General features: G+C 34.2%; 2 protein-coding genes across 2 annotated transcripts; both read right to left on the bottom strand.

Annotated features, from left to right (window-relative positions):
* Nucleotides 1–297: 297 nt before the first annotated feature.
* Nucleotides 298–7,674, bottom strand: LOC105342450 (protein FAM199X). Its single transcript, XM_011449396.4, has 7 exons — nt 7,482–7,674; nt 6,040–6,135; nt 5,390–5,595; nt 4,721–4,883; nt 4,008–4,159; nt 1,095–1,228; nt 298–607 (listed from the first exon to the last, which is right to left on the bottom strand). Exons 1-7 carry the CDS (start codon nt 7,505–7,507, stop codon nt 431–433), a joined length of 954 nt encoding a protein of 317 aa, XP_011447698.3. The 5' UTR covers nt 7,508–7,674; the 3' UTR covers nt 298–430.
* A 3,263-nt stretch (nt 7,675–10,937) lies between these two features.
* LOC105342449 (neuronal acetylcholine receptor subunit alpha-2) lies at nt 10,938–15,331 on the bottom strand. The gene is made up of 4 exons (XM_011449395.4): nt 15,092–15,331; nt 14,151–14,287; nt 12,845–12,993; nt 10,938–12,491 (listed from the first exon to the last, which is right to left on the bottom strand). The coding sequence occupies exons 1-4, from the start codon at nt 15,147–15,149 to the stop codon at nt 11,519–11,521; spliced, it is 1,317 nt and encodes a 438-aa protein (XP_011447697.3). The 5' UTR covers nt 15,150–15,331; the 3' UTR covers nt 10,938–11,518.
* Between the last annotated feature and the right edge of the window lie 1,975 nt (nt 15,332–17,306).

The raw sequence follows: 17,306 nt of genomic DNA, 5'->3' as shown, positions 1-17,306 counted from the left end.
GTACAAAATTTGAATAATATAGAAAATTGATGTATGAAATGACAATATTGGGGAAACAATTTTACTTGTTTGTTTTGCATTATTGTTTGTACTAAAATTATATCAATTTGTAAGACAATAAAATTTAAAACAAACATATAATTTTAGCACTATTAAAGTACTGAGCAACTTTCAAAGTTATAGAAAAAGAGAAAACATAATGGTAATGTATCCAAAAGCATGTATAATGTCAGAAAGAAAGGCCAACAACTCTAATAAGTCTTCACAAAAAATACAAACAAGTACTATTCTCCAAAAAATATTGCTGTTTATCTCCCTTATAAGGAATTAGCACTGCTATGTGTTGAATGAAAGAGATGATCCTAGTGAAGTCGAACACTGTTTTACACACACGGTATTGGCAGTCTGAGGGCGGTGATTATAGAGTCTGTCATCCCAGTATATCTATGTCTCCCTCCCCGTCCCCCGGCTCTATCTCCGACACTGACAACACTTCCTCCCGCGCAAACAAACCGCTGCGCTTCTCCTTCAACATCTGACGGTACTCCTTTCGTTGTCGTTGTTTGTAAAATTTCTGTCTCACTTTCTTTTCTTGTATACTCTGTTTCTAAAGATAAGAGCAAATTGTTACAAAATACGATTGTGTGAAATTGGGTTGGTGGATTTAAGAATTGGAAAAATCTATAAAAAATAGCAAGAAATCAATCCAGAACAGTAAATTATCATGGAGTGGAGCAAATCATTAGAAGAAGGCACATGACACCAAAGAATATGAACAAAGAATTAGTTGAAAGGACCTGGCTTGGACATGCTCACTTTTGATCTCAGTCTTGCTTTTTCTAAAAGGGACTAATTGTGCAAAAGCAAGACTAAAACTGAAAGACAGCTTGTCCAAGTTCCATGGTATAAGAACCAGGTCATCAAAAACACTGTAAACAAAATGAAATACACAAAAATAATTTTCTATATTTCTCAAAATTGGTTGGGATGCAAACAATACCAGACATTATCCAGGAACACGGTACATTGATATAGGGAAGTAATGAGTACATTACCAGAATTTTGATAATGTTCTGACTATGTTAATGCCTTACTTTATTTGCCTGTTTGCTGTGTTTCTTTGGTGAGACTTCTGAGCTATCCTTGCTGGGTATACATGGGCTCTGTGCATGTCCTGCTATGTACTCCTGTATTTTCTCTAATTTTCCTTCGTCTATAGAGTATATGTCTGAAAAAATGACAAAAATAGTTACCTTTTAGCACAACTTACAATAATATTAGATACCGTTTACCGTTCTTCTTGACAGATTCCATGCATATCTGATTCAAAGGTTACAGTTCTATCACCTCTTCTGTGTAAGATAATTTAATTCTGGTTGAAACGTCTCATTTGATTGGCTTAACAAATTCATTTATAACTTATGATATAACTTTCCTACATAACAATATGACTTTATGTCATGTGAAAAACATAATCTGCTTGTTGTTACATTTAAATTTTGTACAAATAAACCTTATTTTCTTGTTACTCATAGGGATATTATCTGATTTTAGTTTTTGTTAACTAATCTTCCTTAGCAGATAAAATAAATCAATTAAATGCTTGTTAAGGTGGAATAACACATCATCGAAACAACATTTCGTTTTATTAAAAGGATTTTAACGACAACAAAATGTCACTTTCTCCATACCCGGGCTAGTGATCAGTACATCTCGAGTTCGAATCCCGAAGAGGCTTTTGTTGTTACTTACTGAATTGAATTTTTTAAATATTCATTTTTTATCTCCAAACTGGAAATTTTTCGCTTATTTGACATACAGTCGCACCTGTTTTAAGCGGCCACCTGTGGGACAATGCCAAACTGGCCGCTAAAGACAGGTGGCCTCTTATTCCAGGTTTCAAAATAATGGAAAAAAAAACATCGAGTATTTTCATTTTGGCTCTATTGCACAGATTTATTAATAGCATCTGTAATGGCGGCGTACACAGAGATGGTGAATGCACAGCTCGGAATGCTAAATAAACAGTTTATATTAATTCTAAATGGCCGTTTTAGTTCCATTTATCTATCAAGGGATTAAGAACAAAACATTTTCTGCTAAATACGCCCAAATGATAATTTTCAAGGGATTAAATGCGGTAAACAAACAGAAGTAGCGTTTCCGTACAAAGGCTACTTACTGAACTGCGATAGCCGATGTTTTACCTTTTAAAAAAAGTATCAAAATTCCATTCTTATATATATTAAGAACCCGTTTTATTATCTCAAAGAAATTTTCTAGGGAAAAAGTGCATACTACCGGCTATTTTGCACATGTTAAGCTGTTCAGCGCAAGACTGGCCATATACAATGACTTTGTAATGAAGTATATAAGTACGTGTCGATATATAAACAACACAAAACAGGTGTTATGATAATCAATTATCACATTAAATCTCAGCAGACTTCAAATAACACACTCAATTATTTGTCATTAACTCATTATCAGCTTTCGAAGTTTGGCTTCTTTCGATACGGGGTCACATGTCAGATTCAAAAGTCATGTGACAAAACAGACAAAATGGCTGTTGAAAACAGGCATGTTGAAGCCACGGGACCTAAAAACAGTGGCCGCTGGCCGCGTTAGACAGGTGGCCGCTTAAATCAGTTAAAATATAGTGTAAAACTAAACGGGCGGGATAAAAACTGGCCGCTCATGGCGAGTGGCCGCTGATTAAAGGTGGCCGTAACAGCAGGTGCGACTGTATGTACAATTTATTTATGATTATATCTTTCGTAATGAAAAAATTTAATGTTAATTTGATTGACTTTTTCCAGGTGTGTTATTACACCTTAACGAGGCTGAGTACAGAACGAGTACGCACGCTTTTGCGCAGCGTTTCATTTGTATTGTGACGTCATCTTTTTGCTGTGTTGACACCATGGCGTGATAGTTTCAACTGCAGATATTCAGCGAAATTTGTTCAAAATAGCTTGTTTGATGCGTAAAATTGATATTATATTGTGGAATAAACATACATGTATCAAAGTATAAGCTATATTTGGGCTCGGGTTGAAAACGTGAAGAGGATTCAGCAAGCCTAGCCCTCTGTCACGTTTTCTTAACCCGCCTAAATATAGCTTAATTCATTCATTTCAAAACAGTAACCATGTATTTTATATTAATGACCTTCAATGTGTGATGTTAAATATTTATTTATTACTAAAATATGTCTGAATGTTTTAATAATATTATAAAGATCACCATTTTCGTCTTTGTCAAATAAAAAATAGCCATTATCTGACAAACTGGGAAATTGGGCATACAAAATACAACTTTGATAAGACCCCTGGAACAAACCAGGAGGTAAAAGGTTTTTTTTATTTGACCATTTGATGCCTTTTAGCAATAACTTTAATATGTAAAATAGAAAAAGAAATCCCTAGGGCAGAAGTTTGAAAAAATTGTAAAAATTTTATACATTTCAAGCAAAATCCCATAGGGTCCTATGTTAAAAATTAACAAACTTTGAGATGACCCCTTAAACAAACGGTGTGGTATTAAAATGTCTTATTTTTTTAATCGTAAAATAATAATCATATCAGTAGAAATTCATGTAAAAATTTTCATTCAAAAATCTAGGGCAGAAAAAATTAGACCAGGCCTCGTTAAAATAAACTAGTATTTGAACTTGATGACAATTAGATTTGATATTTTTGAGCTACTTTTAACAATTGTTAATTAACACTCACCCTACTCAGTGTTCGAGTTTTGATTCAGCTGAGAAGGATATGATTTTTATTTTTTTTGCATGAAACTTCTAATTGTAACTGTTACTATTTTAATCAAATAGTAAAAAGACCTGCAAATGTTTTTATTCAAAAACAAGATGACACTCAATACAAATCAAAACAATGAGTAAGGTGCTTTTTGCCCATCAGGAGAGGAGGGCAAAAAAACAGTTTTCTCAACATATTATTAAATAAAGTGGTTTAAGGACCTCTATATTTTTCCTAGATACTAACCTATAACAAACTCCTTGTCTGTAGGTGATACTTCTGCGGAAGGGTTTATGATTCGGATCACCTCTAACTGTTCCCGTAGACCGAGTTCATTACTGATCACCCGACTCAGCTCCTCTATGACTGAGGCTTTTTCATCATCACACAGCGTACTCCTGCAAGCGATTCAATCATGGCACTTGTCAATTTTTTTATTTTTTTTTCATTTCAAAAATAACAGAGGCAATGGATAACAATTATCACCTCCATGGTTTGAACTTCATTTTCATCAGTTTGAGTTTCATTTTTGTCAATATATTTTCAAGGGTCTTTAATATAGTTTTTGCATTATAAATAAATTTCAAAATTGCTTCCAAAGCTGACAAAGATAAAATTATCATGCTGAAGTTCATAGTGATTAGCATACTTTGTGTCAATTGGTTGTTAGGTTCAAATAGTTCTTATATCAAACACAGAACCCAACAATACATGTATAATAACATTGATCAATACAACTTAAAAAAAAAATTTGTAGTCAGAAGCATCAATTGGTCTGTCAAAGCACCTTTTATTTCATATTAGTTTTAACTTGATGTGACCATGTTGGGCAATCTAATCTACAACTGAAATTTTTTGAGAAAAAACAACGGTACACACACACGCACACACACACAGTTTTTTTGAATGACAATACATCATTGTATGAATTTGTATCATCCAACAAACAACTTGCTCACCATCTGGCCGTTTTGATGTTGACTGGTTTCTTCCTGTTTTGCTGGGGGGTAGATTTGTGACCAGAGGCTGTAGAGGAACAGGGGGCGGGGCTAGTGAGATCTGGGACCGTGGATATGGATTCTAATGCTGACGTCCAATGATCATCGTCCAGTAGACAGGTGTCTGTAACAACAATCATTAAACCAATGTTACAATTCTTACTGTAAACTAAAATACAGTCAAACACGGTTACAGTGAACATGCTCCTAATGAATTCAGCGAGATCATTTTCATTCCCTAGTCTTTAATCATATCATAACTACATGTAATTGGATATGACAAATTACATTTATACCGAATTAAAATTCTTTGACCTAGCACTTTGCTATAAGCACATTTTAATTTATTCTCTATTGCAATGGTGAATACTTTATCTTCTCTTATATTTTCAAATAACTTTTATGAACTTGTGTAGGAGTGTGTCTGAGTAAATGCTGTACCTGTATTAGTGATGGAGATTAAAATATAAGAAAGGGCAAAAACCAATTATGAGAAAAAAACCTTTCATACACATTAAATGTATGAAATATAAATTCCACATTTTTACCCATCAAAATTTGCGATAATTTATCAATTTACAAATGTTTAAACACATTTTTTGTGATAAAACACCTCCATCAAGCCTTTACCTTCCTCAACAATATCCAAAATGTTGACCAGAGACGATGATATATCACCAAACAGTGTTTCCTGAAGCTCTGCTACTATGTCCAGAGGAATCTCGTCTCCGCAGTCGGAGCTGTTTTCACTGAAAAATGTGCTGTTCAAGTTCTCGCTGCACTCCGAACTCACCTCACTTGGACAAGAACTGGAGGTCGGAGATGATTTCTTCATCCTGCAATAGTAACCACAACTCCTTACCAAACACATTAATTTCATGAATATTTAATTCAATTCTATTTATTCCTTGGTTAAAATTCAATTTTTTAAGGTATAACATATATGCATGAAAGATTTTTCCCTCATTACAGTGTAAAAAATCCAAAAAACAATTTTTAAGCACTTCCAGACAGGGTACCTAAAACTTCATGTTTTAACAGGACTGTAAGTTATAGATGAAATCTAATATGGGCAAGTTTTGCTTAAACGCCAATTAAGATTCAATCACAGTAAAACACGAACACGCTTATAATGAAGTGACGCTTACAGCATAGTAATTTCTATTCCCTGTGACTTTATTACATGTTTTAAACTTGACGGATATAACGAATTACATTTATAACGAAGTAAAATCGCCCGTCCCAGGGACTTCATTATAAGCGTGTTTTACTGTATATACCTGTTTAAATAATCGCCATGTATTCCTGCTAACTCCGATTCTGAAAAATTACTTCTCATGTTGTGACCCAACATCACAGCCTCACAGAGCCACGGGCTTCAAAAAATAAAACACAGAAATCAAAAAATAAAACACAAAAATCAAAAAATTAAACACAGAACTTCTAGGGAAACATACAGGTATTCTTTAAGGAATAGATATGATTTTAACCTACGTTAACATTAATTGGGGTAGTTTACGCGTTTTAAACCACAAATGTGACGGTCAGACTGGTTCGAATACCAGCGCCAGATAGCTCAGTTGGTAGAGCACCTGACTAGAGATTCAGGGGGCCAAGGTTCGAATCCTGGTCTGGTCCCTCATTATTTCTCCCATCCCCATTACATTTGGTGCCTTGACCAACCCCTGGAACTGACGGGTTAACTCCTGCCAGGGGAAGAGCCTGGGGTGATCTTCAAGGGTGTAGATCATGTAAGGGGGGATGAATGTGACGGTCAGACCGGTTCGAATACCGGCGCCAGATAGCTCAGTTGGTAGAGCACCTGACTGGAGATTCAGGGGGCCCCGGTTCATAACCCGGTCTGGTCATTCATTATTTCTCCCATCCAGTTACACATATAACTAAATTTGAAATTAACTTTTATATTTGTCAGTACACAAAATGGTACACATGGTAAAGGAGAATTTATGTCAATTAAATAAAGGTACAGCGAGTCTTTGAGTTCATTAGTTTGGGTCAAAGTAATGCACTATTATGTTGTAAAAATGAGGGTAGGTAATGTAAATCCAGTCATATATTATAGCAACCAAAATATCAGGTATCAGTAGGCCAGTTCTATCATTTATATAAATTTGCAGTTACTGGTTCCTAAAATAAACACAAGAGTTTGCAAATAGGATAAAGGTTGTCTTCATATTATCTACATAGAATAAAAACTTAATTGACAAAAGGAAGCTGAAGTATCATTTGGTTAAAATTCACTGGCACAAAGCAAACAATTCAAGGCTTTGAAATACTCCAATGATAAAAAGAACTATTTCACTTAAAATCATACTGAAACAGTAAGTCCAAATGAGTAGCACATGTGAAAAGATTTTATTCAAAGACCTTGATTAAGAACTACATGCATTCCTGTAATTATGATGTTCCTAAACAACGGTACAGTGGGCAAAAGGTAGAAAGTGTTTGGTTAAAAGGGTTATCTTTGTGTAGCTTCTATCCAAATATGGCTACTTGCACAATGTGGCATGCTCTTTCAATATCGCGGAAACGGTGAAAGTACTGACACGAGCTTCGTGAATAGGATACTGATATAAAGATATCCATGATTTATAGCTGCTAATCATGATACATATACCCTGCATTTATTGAATGCAAAAATAAGAGAGAACACATTTCCCGCCCCCTTAAGCCTTTGAAACAAAAATATAGCTCTTCTTACCTATTTGTTGGGGTATCGGCGAGCATATTTGCGAATATTAATGCTTATTTTTAAGTGGAATATTAAACAGCCTTCATTACTTCATTTCAAAAAAGACTGTGCAAAGAACTAACGATATAAAATATTTCACTCCATGTGTAACCAACGTGGACGTGAAACATGTGCGTCATCAATGAACACGTTTGTTAAATCACTTTTGATTGGTCAGAATATATTAACAGACAAAACCCGTCTCCCGGAATTTTAATTCACATGTGAATAACACATTTTCATTCCATTTCGATTTGTTCGCTTTGGTATCCGAACATAATTTACTCTATGTTGTTTGCTACAAGTAGACGGCCAGTAAAGTCACCCCGTGTGAGTTTTAATGTTTTTCCCCGCGGGGTTGGCGGTTGGGGGGGGGGGGGGTGAGAAGTGGACAGCCATAGCCTTCATCCAAATAAAAAAATTGAGAATTTGCCACATAACCTCTACAAAACGAGAATCGGTAAATTGATAAAATGTACGTGTATGTCTTTACAGGACAAACCCCACCAACCCCACCATGCGCTTATGCAGATTTTTTTTGGGGGGGGGGGGGGGGGGGCGTCAGCCGGATTAAGCATGTTAAGTTTGCCAGGGGGCTACGAGAACACATTTTTGTTAAGTTTACTTTTAAATCAAGATTAAGAAGCAACGAAAAAGGTTTACAATAAACAATATTATTATATTATTTCATTATGATGAAACATGTTTTCTTTTTAATTCAATTTATTCAAAGCGATAAAAAATATCCTCTCCAACTTTTGATGATTTAACATAGAATTGATTGATTAAAATAATTGTACATATATATGCAATTCAAATGAGAGAGAGAGAGAGAGAGAGAGAGAGAGAGAGAGAACATTTTTACGTACATGTATTGTACACATCCGCACGCTTTTCACTCTAACAAAATTCAGTTTGACATAACAGTTATTTTATTTTACATATGTAACTGTACCTCAGTGTTAAAAAAGGACTTTAATATAATAAAGCACCACCTTCATATAATAAAGCACCACCTTCATATAATAAACAACCATCTTCATATAATAAACCACCATCTTCATATAATAAACCACCATCTTCACACAAAAATTTAAACCACCATATTCATATAATTAAGCACCATCTTCTTATAATAAAACCACATAAAGCAGCTATGGCGTTCCATAATTTTAGATCTTGATATGATCTCAACATACTTTATTTTAGTATGTTTTCTAGATCTACAAGGTCCACAAACTTAATTCGTCCAGTCTCCTTTAATTTACCGAGACAGATATGTAACTATATATTGGTCAAGTATGTTTTAAATTAAATATCTAATTATTCTACATGTATACTATAAATATTAGATAGAATACTAAAACACGAAATGCAAGACTTGCATTTATAATCGATCTAATATGCCTTGAATATGAGATTGAACAAAAAGATGTTCATTTTTGTCAACATTAATTAAGCGAGGAGTTGTCAATGGTATGATACCTTGTGTGGGCTATTGAGTGTCGCTTGTATGGGTCTTTGTGTACTAAACATTTTTTCGCCACTTATCAGATTAATCCTAAAAACCATGGGGGGTGGGATAGGTGGGTGAAAGTGCAATGTATACGTGTGTTTTCTATAGTACGATATATGTTAATTTTCTCAATGTTAAGGTAGTTCATTTTATTAATAAACTCATTTTTTTTCCTATACGTTTGGGTTTGATAAGAGGTTCTATTAGACTAAAAAGCATCGGCATTGCGCAAATATATCAGAGTCGAACAAGTAAAACATGTGCAGGCATAAGGTACTTCATTACACCTTCAAATAGTTTCTCAAATCAGCAGAAAATTACTTGATTATGATAGAGAGCATGATGGATAAGAAGTATATATGTCAAATAGGCGAAAAAATGTGCAATTTTGGATAAAACTGATATTTTAAAAAATGTCATTCAGTAAACATGAACAAAAGCGGTTCACAAGCCTGATACTTTAACCACTGAGCTATGACGATATACATCCGAATTGATTGATAAAACATTTAAATGGCCATCTTGTGACGTAGTGTCTTAAAAAGTATAAGTCTAGGTGTAGTGAGGTACCATAAGTACATATTCATATCCCAAACTGAAATATAGTGGGTACTTAAATTCATTTTTTTCAACCCTAGATCGTGTGGAAACAACATTGACTTCAATTGGAAAATGGGTTGTTCATTTGGAGAATCCAATAATACCTCCCTCACTTCTTTTTGCAGCAGAAAGCTAGTTTTCATAAGCTTACATATTAAAACGTGAATAATAATAATTAAACATTTACCGGTTTGGACCGTGTCGAGGTCAGCATATTTTATCTTCTTTGTCATTCGTGTGTCGCAGCAGGAACGACAACTATGGATATGTAAAACATGCAAAGACAGACGTCAAAACCATTTTTGTGCAGTATAAGTCGGAGAATTGCATTTTTTGCAAAATAATTTTTTTTTCTTTTCTTTTGATGTTCTTAGAAATCCTTGAAATCTGGATGTAACCAACCGTAAATAATGATATACACAGATTCAACATAAATTTAATTGAATTAGAACTGACAAATATTTAAAATAAAAAACAACTTCTAAAAATTTTAAAAACTTATCAAATTTGTAAAATTTAATTAATTTGATGTAATTATGCATTTTATAGATCAACAGTTACGTGATTGTGTTGGCTAAATGAGTCTCTGCAATTTTGTGTATTTTGAAGGTTAAATCTATTCCATTTGAATTAATCACAGCCAATTGCAAAATGCAGCGGATCTTTATAATTTAATTATAATTAAAAACTGCAGAGAATTAAACGATTTTTATGAATATTTTAGCATTTATTTGGCAGAGTTATTAACTATAAATAATTGTAAGTAAATACAAGTTACCAACTAATTGTATGATGTATGAAGGTTAAGTTTATTTATTCTCTAAGCCAAATGGCTCATCAGATACAAAGAATACATACACAATATAAGAAATAATACGTAGCAAAACACGTACTAAATTCATCAAAGTTTTATTGTAATATCAACACTAAAAGTAATAAACATCGGCTGTATTTTTTAATTTCGCCCATGTTGATGATCAATGCTAACAAAATGATTGTTGTAAAACGAAAAAGTAGTTCTGCGTAAAGCGGTTTCAGGTTAATTTAGATTTCAAAGGTTATCTGTAGTCAATGTGGTAAAAAAAATATTCAGTCGGCGGGATTTAATTGGGTCGGTCGCGTTGCGGGGTGGGGGTGGGGGGGGGGGGGGTTATTTAGGCCCAACCAATTTATTTTATGAATGCGTTCCAGCTTTAACAAGCTGATGGGTTTTTTTAAAGACATTCCGAAATTAACAAAAGTAATACTTTATAGTAACAGATTTACAGATGAATTACTATGTACGATGATTTTAAAGTAAAAAAAAAATATTCATTCAAATTGTTTAATAGAAATAAAATATGAACAAGTAAATATAATAATAAATGAAAGAAAAAAAATCAACCGACAATATAAAATAATACATCTGGAAATACTTTAAAAAGTTCAATACATGTACAGAGATACAATTATATCACCGGAATATCGTTCATGTGGGTATATCTACTCTCACATAGTAAATCTGATAACAATCCAAACTATTTATAGTAAGTAAGTCACCACCGGGACCACACCTCACAAGAAAACATGCACTGTTTTTTTTACATGCATTTCACACCAGTTACATACATTGTATATGACAATTTGTCTTTCTTTGGCATACTAGTGTATTTACAAAATGTAGGTTATCTTGCAGGGCAATGTAAACTGTAATAATATCCAAAACTGTATTTACAAACATCCACTGAACTATATAGATTACATATATTGTACAACAAAGACTTATAGCTACCAAATTCTTAGTTCATTATGACATCATTTTCTTGTGATTGATTGGGGAAAAAACCCTGATGAATGACGGTAACAGAGGTGAATCAACGTCACTAAGATGATTATTGGCCTTTAAGGTCTGTTATTTAGACCATATGCTTTTGATGCGCTGCCACGCCCCAATGTCTGTATCATCCTCCCCACTGTCGGTCTCTACTACCTGTGGTTCTACCTCGTCACTTTCCTTTTCAGTTTTGTCTGTGTTTTCAGTTACTTTCTGTCCAGAGGCCACATCGTCATTCTGGGTTGATTCTGTGACATTTCCATTTTGGACTGAATTGACAATTTCTTCTTTTTCGGTCGACTCCGTGGAATTTCCATTTTTGGCTGAATTGACAATTTCTTCCTTTTCGCCGGAACCGGAAGCATCCACTTTTGGGGTAGATTCGAAATTTTCTTTTTCTTGGCTAGATTCGGTCGTCTCCTCATTTGAGGAATATTCGGTTTCTTGGTCTTGGCTAGATTCGGTGGTGTCGTCATAATCAGTGCTATAAGTATCCCAAAAATCTGTCGATTCCTCTTCGTTCGATGATTGTTCTTCCTCAGTGGGTGTGTCTCCGTCTCCCTCACTTCCGCCTTCCCCTTTCTCCATGTCTGACTGATCTGTGGCATTGGCTAGAATTGACCCGGACACAGGGATATGTTCATCATTCTGCAGTTCGCTCTTCTTAGAGACAACAGCGGGCATCTGCAGTGGTTCCAAACCCTCAAACCTGTCGGCGTCTTTCCATCTGATGGTGATGTTGTACGTCAAAATGGCGTACCGGTTCGGAAAATAGGCGTACTTCTTCAGGGTCCGTTTTACAGACGAGTCAATGATGGCGATCCTCGAATTCTCCTCATATTCTGACATGTCAATAGCTCCATACGTGTTGTTTATGTCCAACTTTTTGATGTCGTGGGTCCAAGATCCAAATGTCCAGATGCAGTGGTACACATCCCCGTACGGTTGGCATTGAGTGGTCAGGCGGGTTGGGGGAACATAGACAACATCCCCATCATATTTAATCGTCAGTGGAAGGTTATCGTAGATAAGACCCGAGTTCCCACCAGCACTGAAATTAACGAGTCAGTATCATTTTTTTCTTAAAATATTTTTATGTTCTTTTTTGTGTGCGTAACAATGAATTTGTTTTTATCAGAACAGTTTCGTATTTGCTCATTTTTACCAAATTAGATATTCGTGAAAGGCAACAGCTCATTGTGCAGCAGACATAAAAAAATCAATTAAACATAAAAACTTCGTAGTGAATCTTATAACAAGTGTTTGTTCACACTTGTTTGTAATGGTCTTTTGCTTTTAAATTATTGTTCACCTTACCTTATGAACATAAACACTTTTTAATTTTTTAGCCATAAATATCTAGAGAGCAGAAATTGTATATAAGTTATGTAAAGTTGTATTTACTTGTGGAAGTTGACAATGTCGGGTTTCCAGATTTTGGAGGGATCTACATTGATGGTTTCAACAAAGTCATAGTAGTTCCTGTCCCACACCAGACGGGGGTCCCTCCAAGAGATCACCTGCCAGGTGTCAATCACCAGTAGATCCTCCCTCTGCAGAGTACATTCAATCAATCAATTTCATATGAAAACACAGCTAAATTACAGGATATTTTGTCCTATTTCTTTTGGAAGATGTTTAACAATAAAATTCGCTAAATTTCGATATATTTCTTGTGGTTTTTTACACAATCAAGAAACTTTTCAGAAAACGTGTAATCACAGAAATAAAAAATTACGGAGTTTTCTTGCCGGCCTCCTCTTAATTAACTGTTAATTTACACGTTTCCTTTTTAGTACTGGTTAATATTTTCTATAAAGTTAATTTAGACGTTTCCTTTTTAGTACTGGTTAATATTTTCTATAAAGTTAAATTTAACAAAGTCTTGCGATGATATTGATACCTTGTTTTTAGAAATCCGTCCACTATAAACAAATCCATTTAATATTTTGTGCAACATGTATTGATAAAAAAAATTTACCGGTCAAAGACCGGTACGAACGTCAAAGGGTTAAACAAAGGTTACAAATGTATTATTTAAGACTTGGAATAATATTTTTTTTTCTAGGAGCGAACACACTACGATTTTACCAAAGGAGATGGTATTGTAAAATATTTTGAATAGTTTTCTGATATAGCATTGTTATCAAAATTTTGAAAAAAAAGTATTGGTTACTATTGTAATTACAGGTATATATATACTTAGTTAAGCCTTTGGCTCTGCCAAGTGGAATTATGCAATATTAACACTACACGAAGAAAACGTAGTGAAAAATACTAAGTATAAATGTATACAAACTGTATCAGTCTTATAAATGATTTGAGAGAGGCAGAAACATCATACAATAATAGGTTTCATTTAGGCTGAGTATTGGATTCCAATACATGTACGTGTATATACCGGTATGGATATAATTTTAGAAATTACAGTGATACGAAATGATATTTTAAGTCAAATTGGAATACTAGTATCTTTTCAAGGTTTGTGGTTACATTATTATACATTTACACAAACCAGTGAATAGAATTTACATATGCATGTAGTAGATTCTAATTGAAGAGAGAGAGAGAGAGAGAGAGAGAGATTTTATTATCAATTAAAAATACACTGGTATGCAAATGCATGTAACTCAATTAGATATACTCATGCATATGCATGAATCTTAATTAGATAGTTTAAAAAATAAGTAATTATACAATGAGACAGTACCAGGCTAATGATTCTGGTGAGCGTGAGTTGGTGGGACACTTTGACCACGGGCCGGCGTACGGAGGCCGGCCGGGCCTCGCTATTGTACTCATAGAACAGTTCCTCCATTACGCTCTCCTCGGGCACCTCGTAACCCTCTAAAATAAAACATACATGTAGCTGTTTATTGTGAGAGCAACATGTTTTGTTGGTAAACACGGGTTCAATTTAGGGAGAAATGTCATAACGTTTAGTGAACATCTGGTAGGTTCTGTCGTCGCTTCGTCATAATATTCCGCGGATAACCACATTGATAAAAGTTCTCACCGTTGCCGAAAACGATGTTTGACATTGAAATTACAGTTTTTAGGCTCGACCGAGAAAAAGTAGAAAAACTCTTAAAGAAATTACCACAGATTTAAATTATGATGTATCTTTCGCGAAAAATCAAGATACTTGCAATCTTTCAAAGTCTATAATTTGTGCATTTCCTTTCCCATAAAACTGGCAATTTTCGGGATTCAAAACATAAAAAGGGATCGAAGCCTTAAATAAAAACGTGTTCGAACACTTAATCTAGGACGGCGTAATGATAAGCGGAGAGAAAACAGACAGGCAACGATAAAAAAAAAATATGTCAGCCTGAAGCATGGAATTTCAAATATTGAACTTATTTTTGAAAATATTCGTGGACGAGCCAAAAGTATATATATGAAAGGATACTGTTTCTAAAAAACTATGGGTATAAATGATATAACCATACTGCAAATGATGCATTCAAAACGGTGTACATATATGTCATTTACTAATAGAAAAACTTTAATTGTCAGTGAGTCCATGAGTAATTAAAAATTGTTCATTAGTAAAGGACATATATATGGCTTTTTTAATTTTTCAGTTTTCACTATCTAAAAAAAAATATATATATTTGAACAAAGGTGTATTTTTTATACACTACTTACCGCTAAATACCAGTGCTAGAGCACTCAACAAGACATGAACATATAATATAATCTCCATTCCAAATCCCAAATCCCACAGAATGGACAAAACAATGTCAAATGAAAAGATCACAAATGATAAACACCTATAGATGCTTCATACAGATTCAATAAAAAGAACACATCTAATGTAGAAGGGAGAATGGTAAACTCGCCAAGGCAGAACGTTTCAGAGCAATTAAACTTGTGCGTTGTGCCACACAACCTTTTTATAAACAAATCAATCGGTGTCAGCAACAGAGGGCGCTCATTTCGGAATTTCAACTCACCCCATGACGTCACAGATAGCAGGTCTGGTGGTGTGATGTCAGTTATATAGGTTAATGTGTCGTTCACCCCAAAGTGGAGTATACTTGAAAACAATTGCACAAAATTATTTTTTTAATAAACTAAATATAAAAATTATACGCGATTAAGTATTCGTTTTAGATTTTGAAAATCTAAAACGAATTACTAGAAGAATTATAATAAAATTACTTACCAGATTCATAAAAAATGTTACCCATGTGTTTATGATCAAAACGAGTACTTATGGATTTTCTAAACTGAGCTTTTTTTTTCGGGGAAAACTATTCACTATCATTGTTTCAAAAAATCTAATAAGAAAGGTATTTTTTATCTAATTAGAAAGGCGTATGAATTGATAGAACAACACTAAACAAACGGTGTTGATCTTTCACAGCCATCCTCGCATGCTGTACTTAGCTAAATCGCCTGTTACCATACGCCTAGAAACAGTACTTGGGGATATTCACGAAACATTCCATGGATAAAGTCTGTAGGACGGATGAATGAACAAAACAATGGCAAATGCCTATTGATTTGAAAGTAAAATATACAATCCAAGTTTAAAAATTGCTTTATATAGGCAATCTGTATAATATCAGAAAAGATGCACATATTTCTTTCTTATGTGTGCGGACCTAGGGTCTTTTTTCCCCCAAGAAATACAAAAATTGTCCGTATACTTGGGTTTGAACCTGTATACTGAAAACACATCCAACTAGTTTTAATAAGCCAAATGTACCTGATAATTAAATTTTTAACATTACTTTGGAACACCATCCTCTAACATCAATAGATACACTGTTTTTGCCAGATTTATAACTGCTTAACAACTGAACGAACACAACCCCATCATCCACTCAAATTCACGAAAGAGCAAAAACAAAAACAACAACAACAAAACCTCAACAACAAAAACAACAAAATACAAAAACTATTGAGGCACGGTGAAAAATTTATATCTTCCTGGATTTACATTTATATCAGGCACGTAGCATCGTTTTTGAAAGTGGTGGGGGCAGACCTCATCAAGCAAAAAAAGGGATGATGGTTACTTTACAATATCCTAAAAATCCTAATCCGTTGGGGGGCATACCTATAACTTGAATTTCACTGTTTATTTCCTTATTTTCAATTCAATTTTTTTACATGGTCACAAAAATGAGGGGGGGGGGGGGGGGCGGCGGTCAGCCCCCCTGGTCCCCTGATGCTACGTGCCTGTATATTCCTGCATGCACAAAATTGTGTATACGCACACAACCTCGACTGAGGAAAACATTTAAACGAAACAAAGAGTTAATTAAGTAACATATAATTCCATCTCAAATATAAAGACAGCTTCGGGAATCTTTAATTAATTGTAGCTTAAAGAAGTGTGCGTATAAAACTTTGAAAATATTAAACAAGGGTCCTTGCTGTTCTCACGTGTTTATCAAATTTTATGACGATACTAGTCATCATGCAAGAACGTTCTCTTGTACAAATGTACATTATTTGGGGTTAAAATGCTCTAAATGGAAAATCTAGCCTAGTTTCCCCCATTTTTAATCTTAATTTTGACTCTATTGTCTAGAATGACACCATCATTCGATGGCGTCATGTGATGGCCTTAGAACGACATCATAATTATTGTGTACATATACATAAACCATTTAATGGCCTAAACAATTGTGGTATGTTTATTCATTTTTTAATTTAGTTGTGACGGTATTTTATAAACGATAATGTTCGTCAATTTATTCTATTTTGTCCACAAAATTAGTTCATCATTATTACGTATTTATAATAAGGAATAAAAGCCGCCATTTTGTGCTCGGGCTATCCTTTTACGGTTTGTTCCCGTTTTGCACACATTTGAAAATTAGCTATCGAAAAAATGTGTGCGAAACGG

Source organism: Magallana gigas, chromosome 5 (assembly GCF_963853765.1).
Source record: "Magallana gigas chromosome 5, xbMagGiga1.1, whole genome shotgun sequence".
In the NCBI taxonomy this organism is placed as follows: domain Eukaryota; kingdom Metazoa; phylum Mollusca; class Bivalvia; order Ostreida; family Ostreidae; genus Magallana; species Magallana gigas.
Note: the sequence above shows the minus strand (reverse complement) of the source record. Positions and strands in the feature narration are given on the sequence as shown.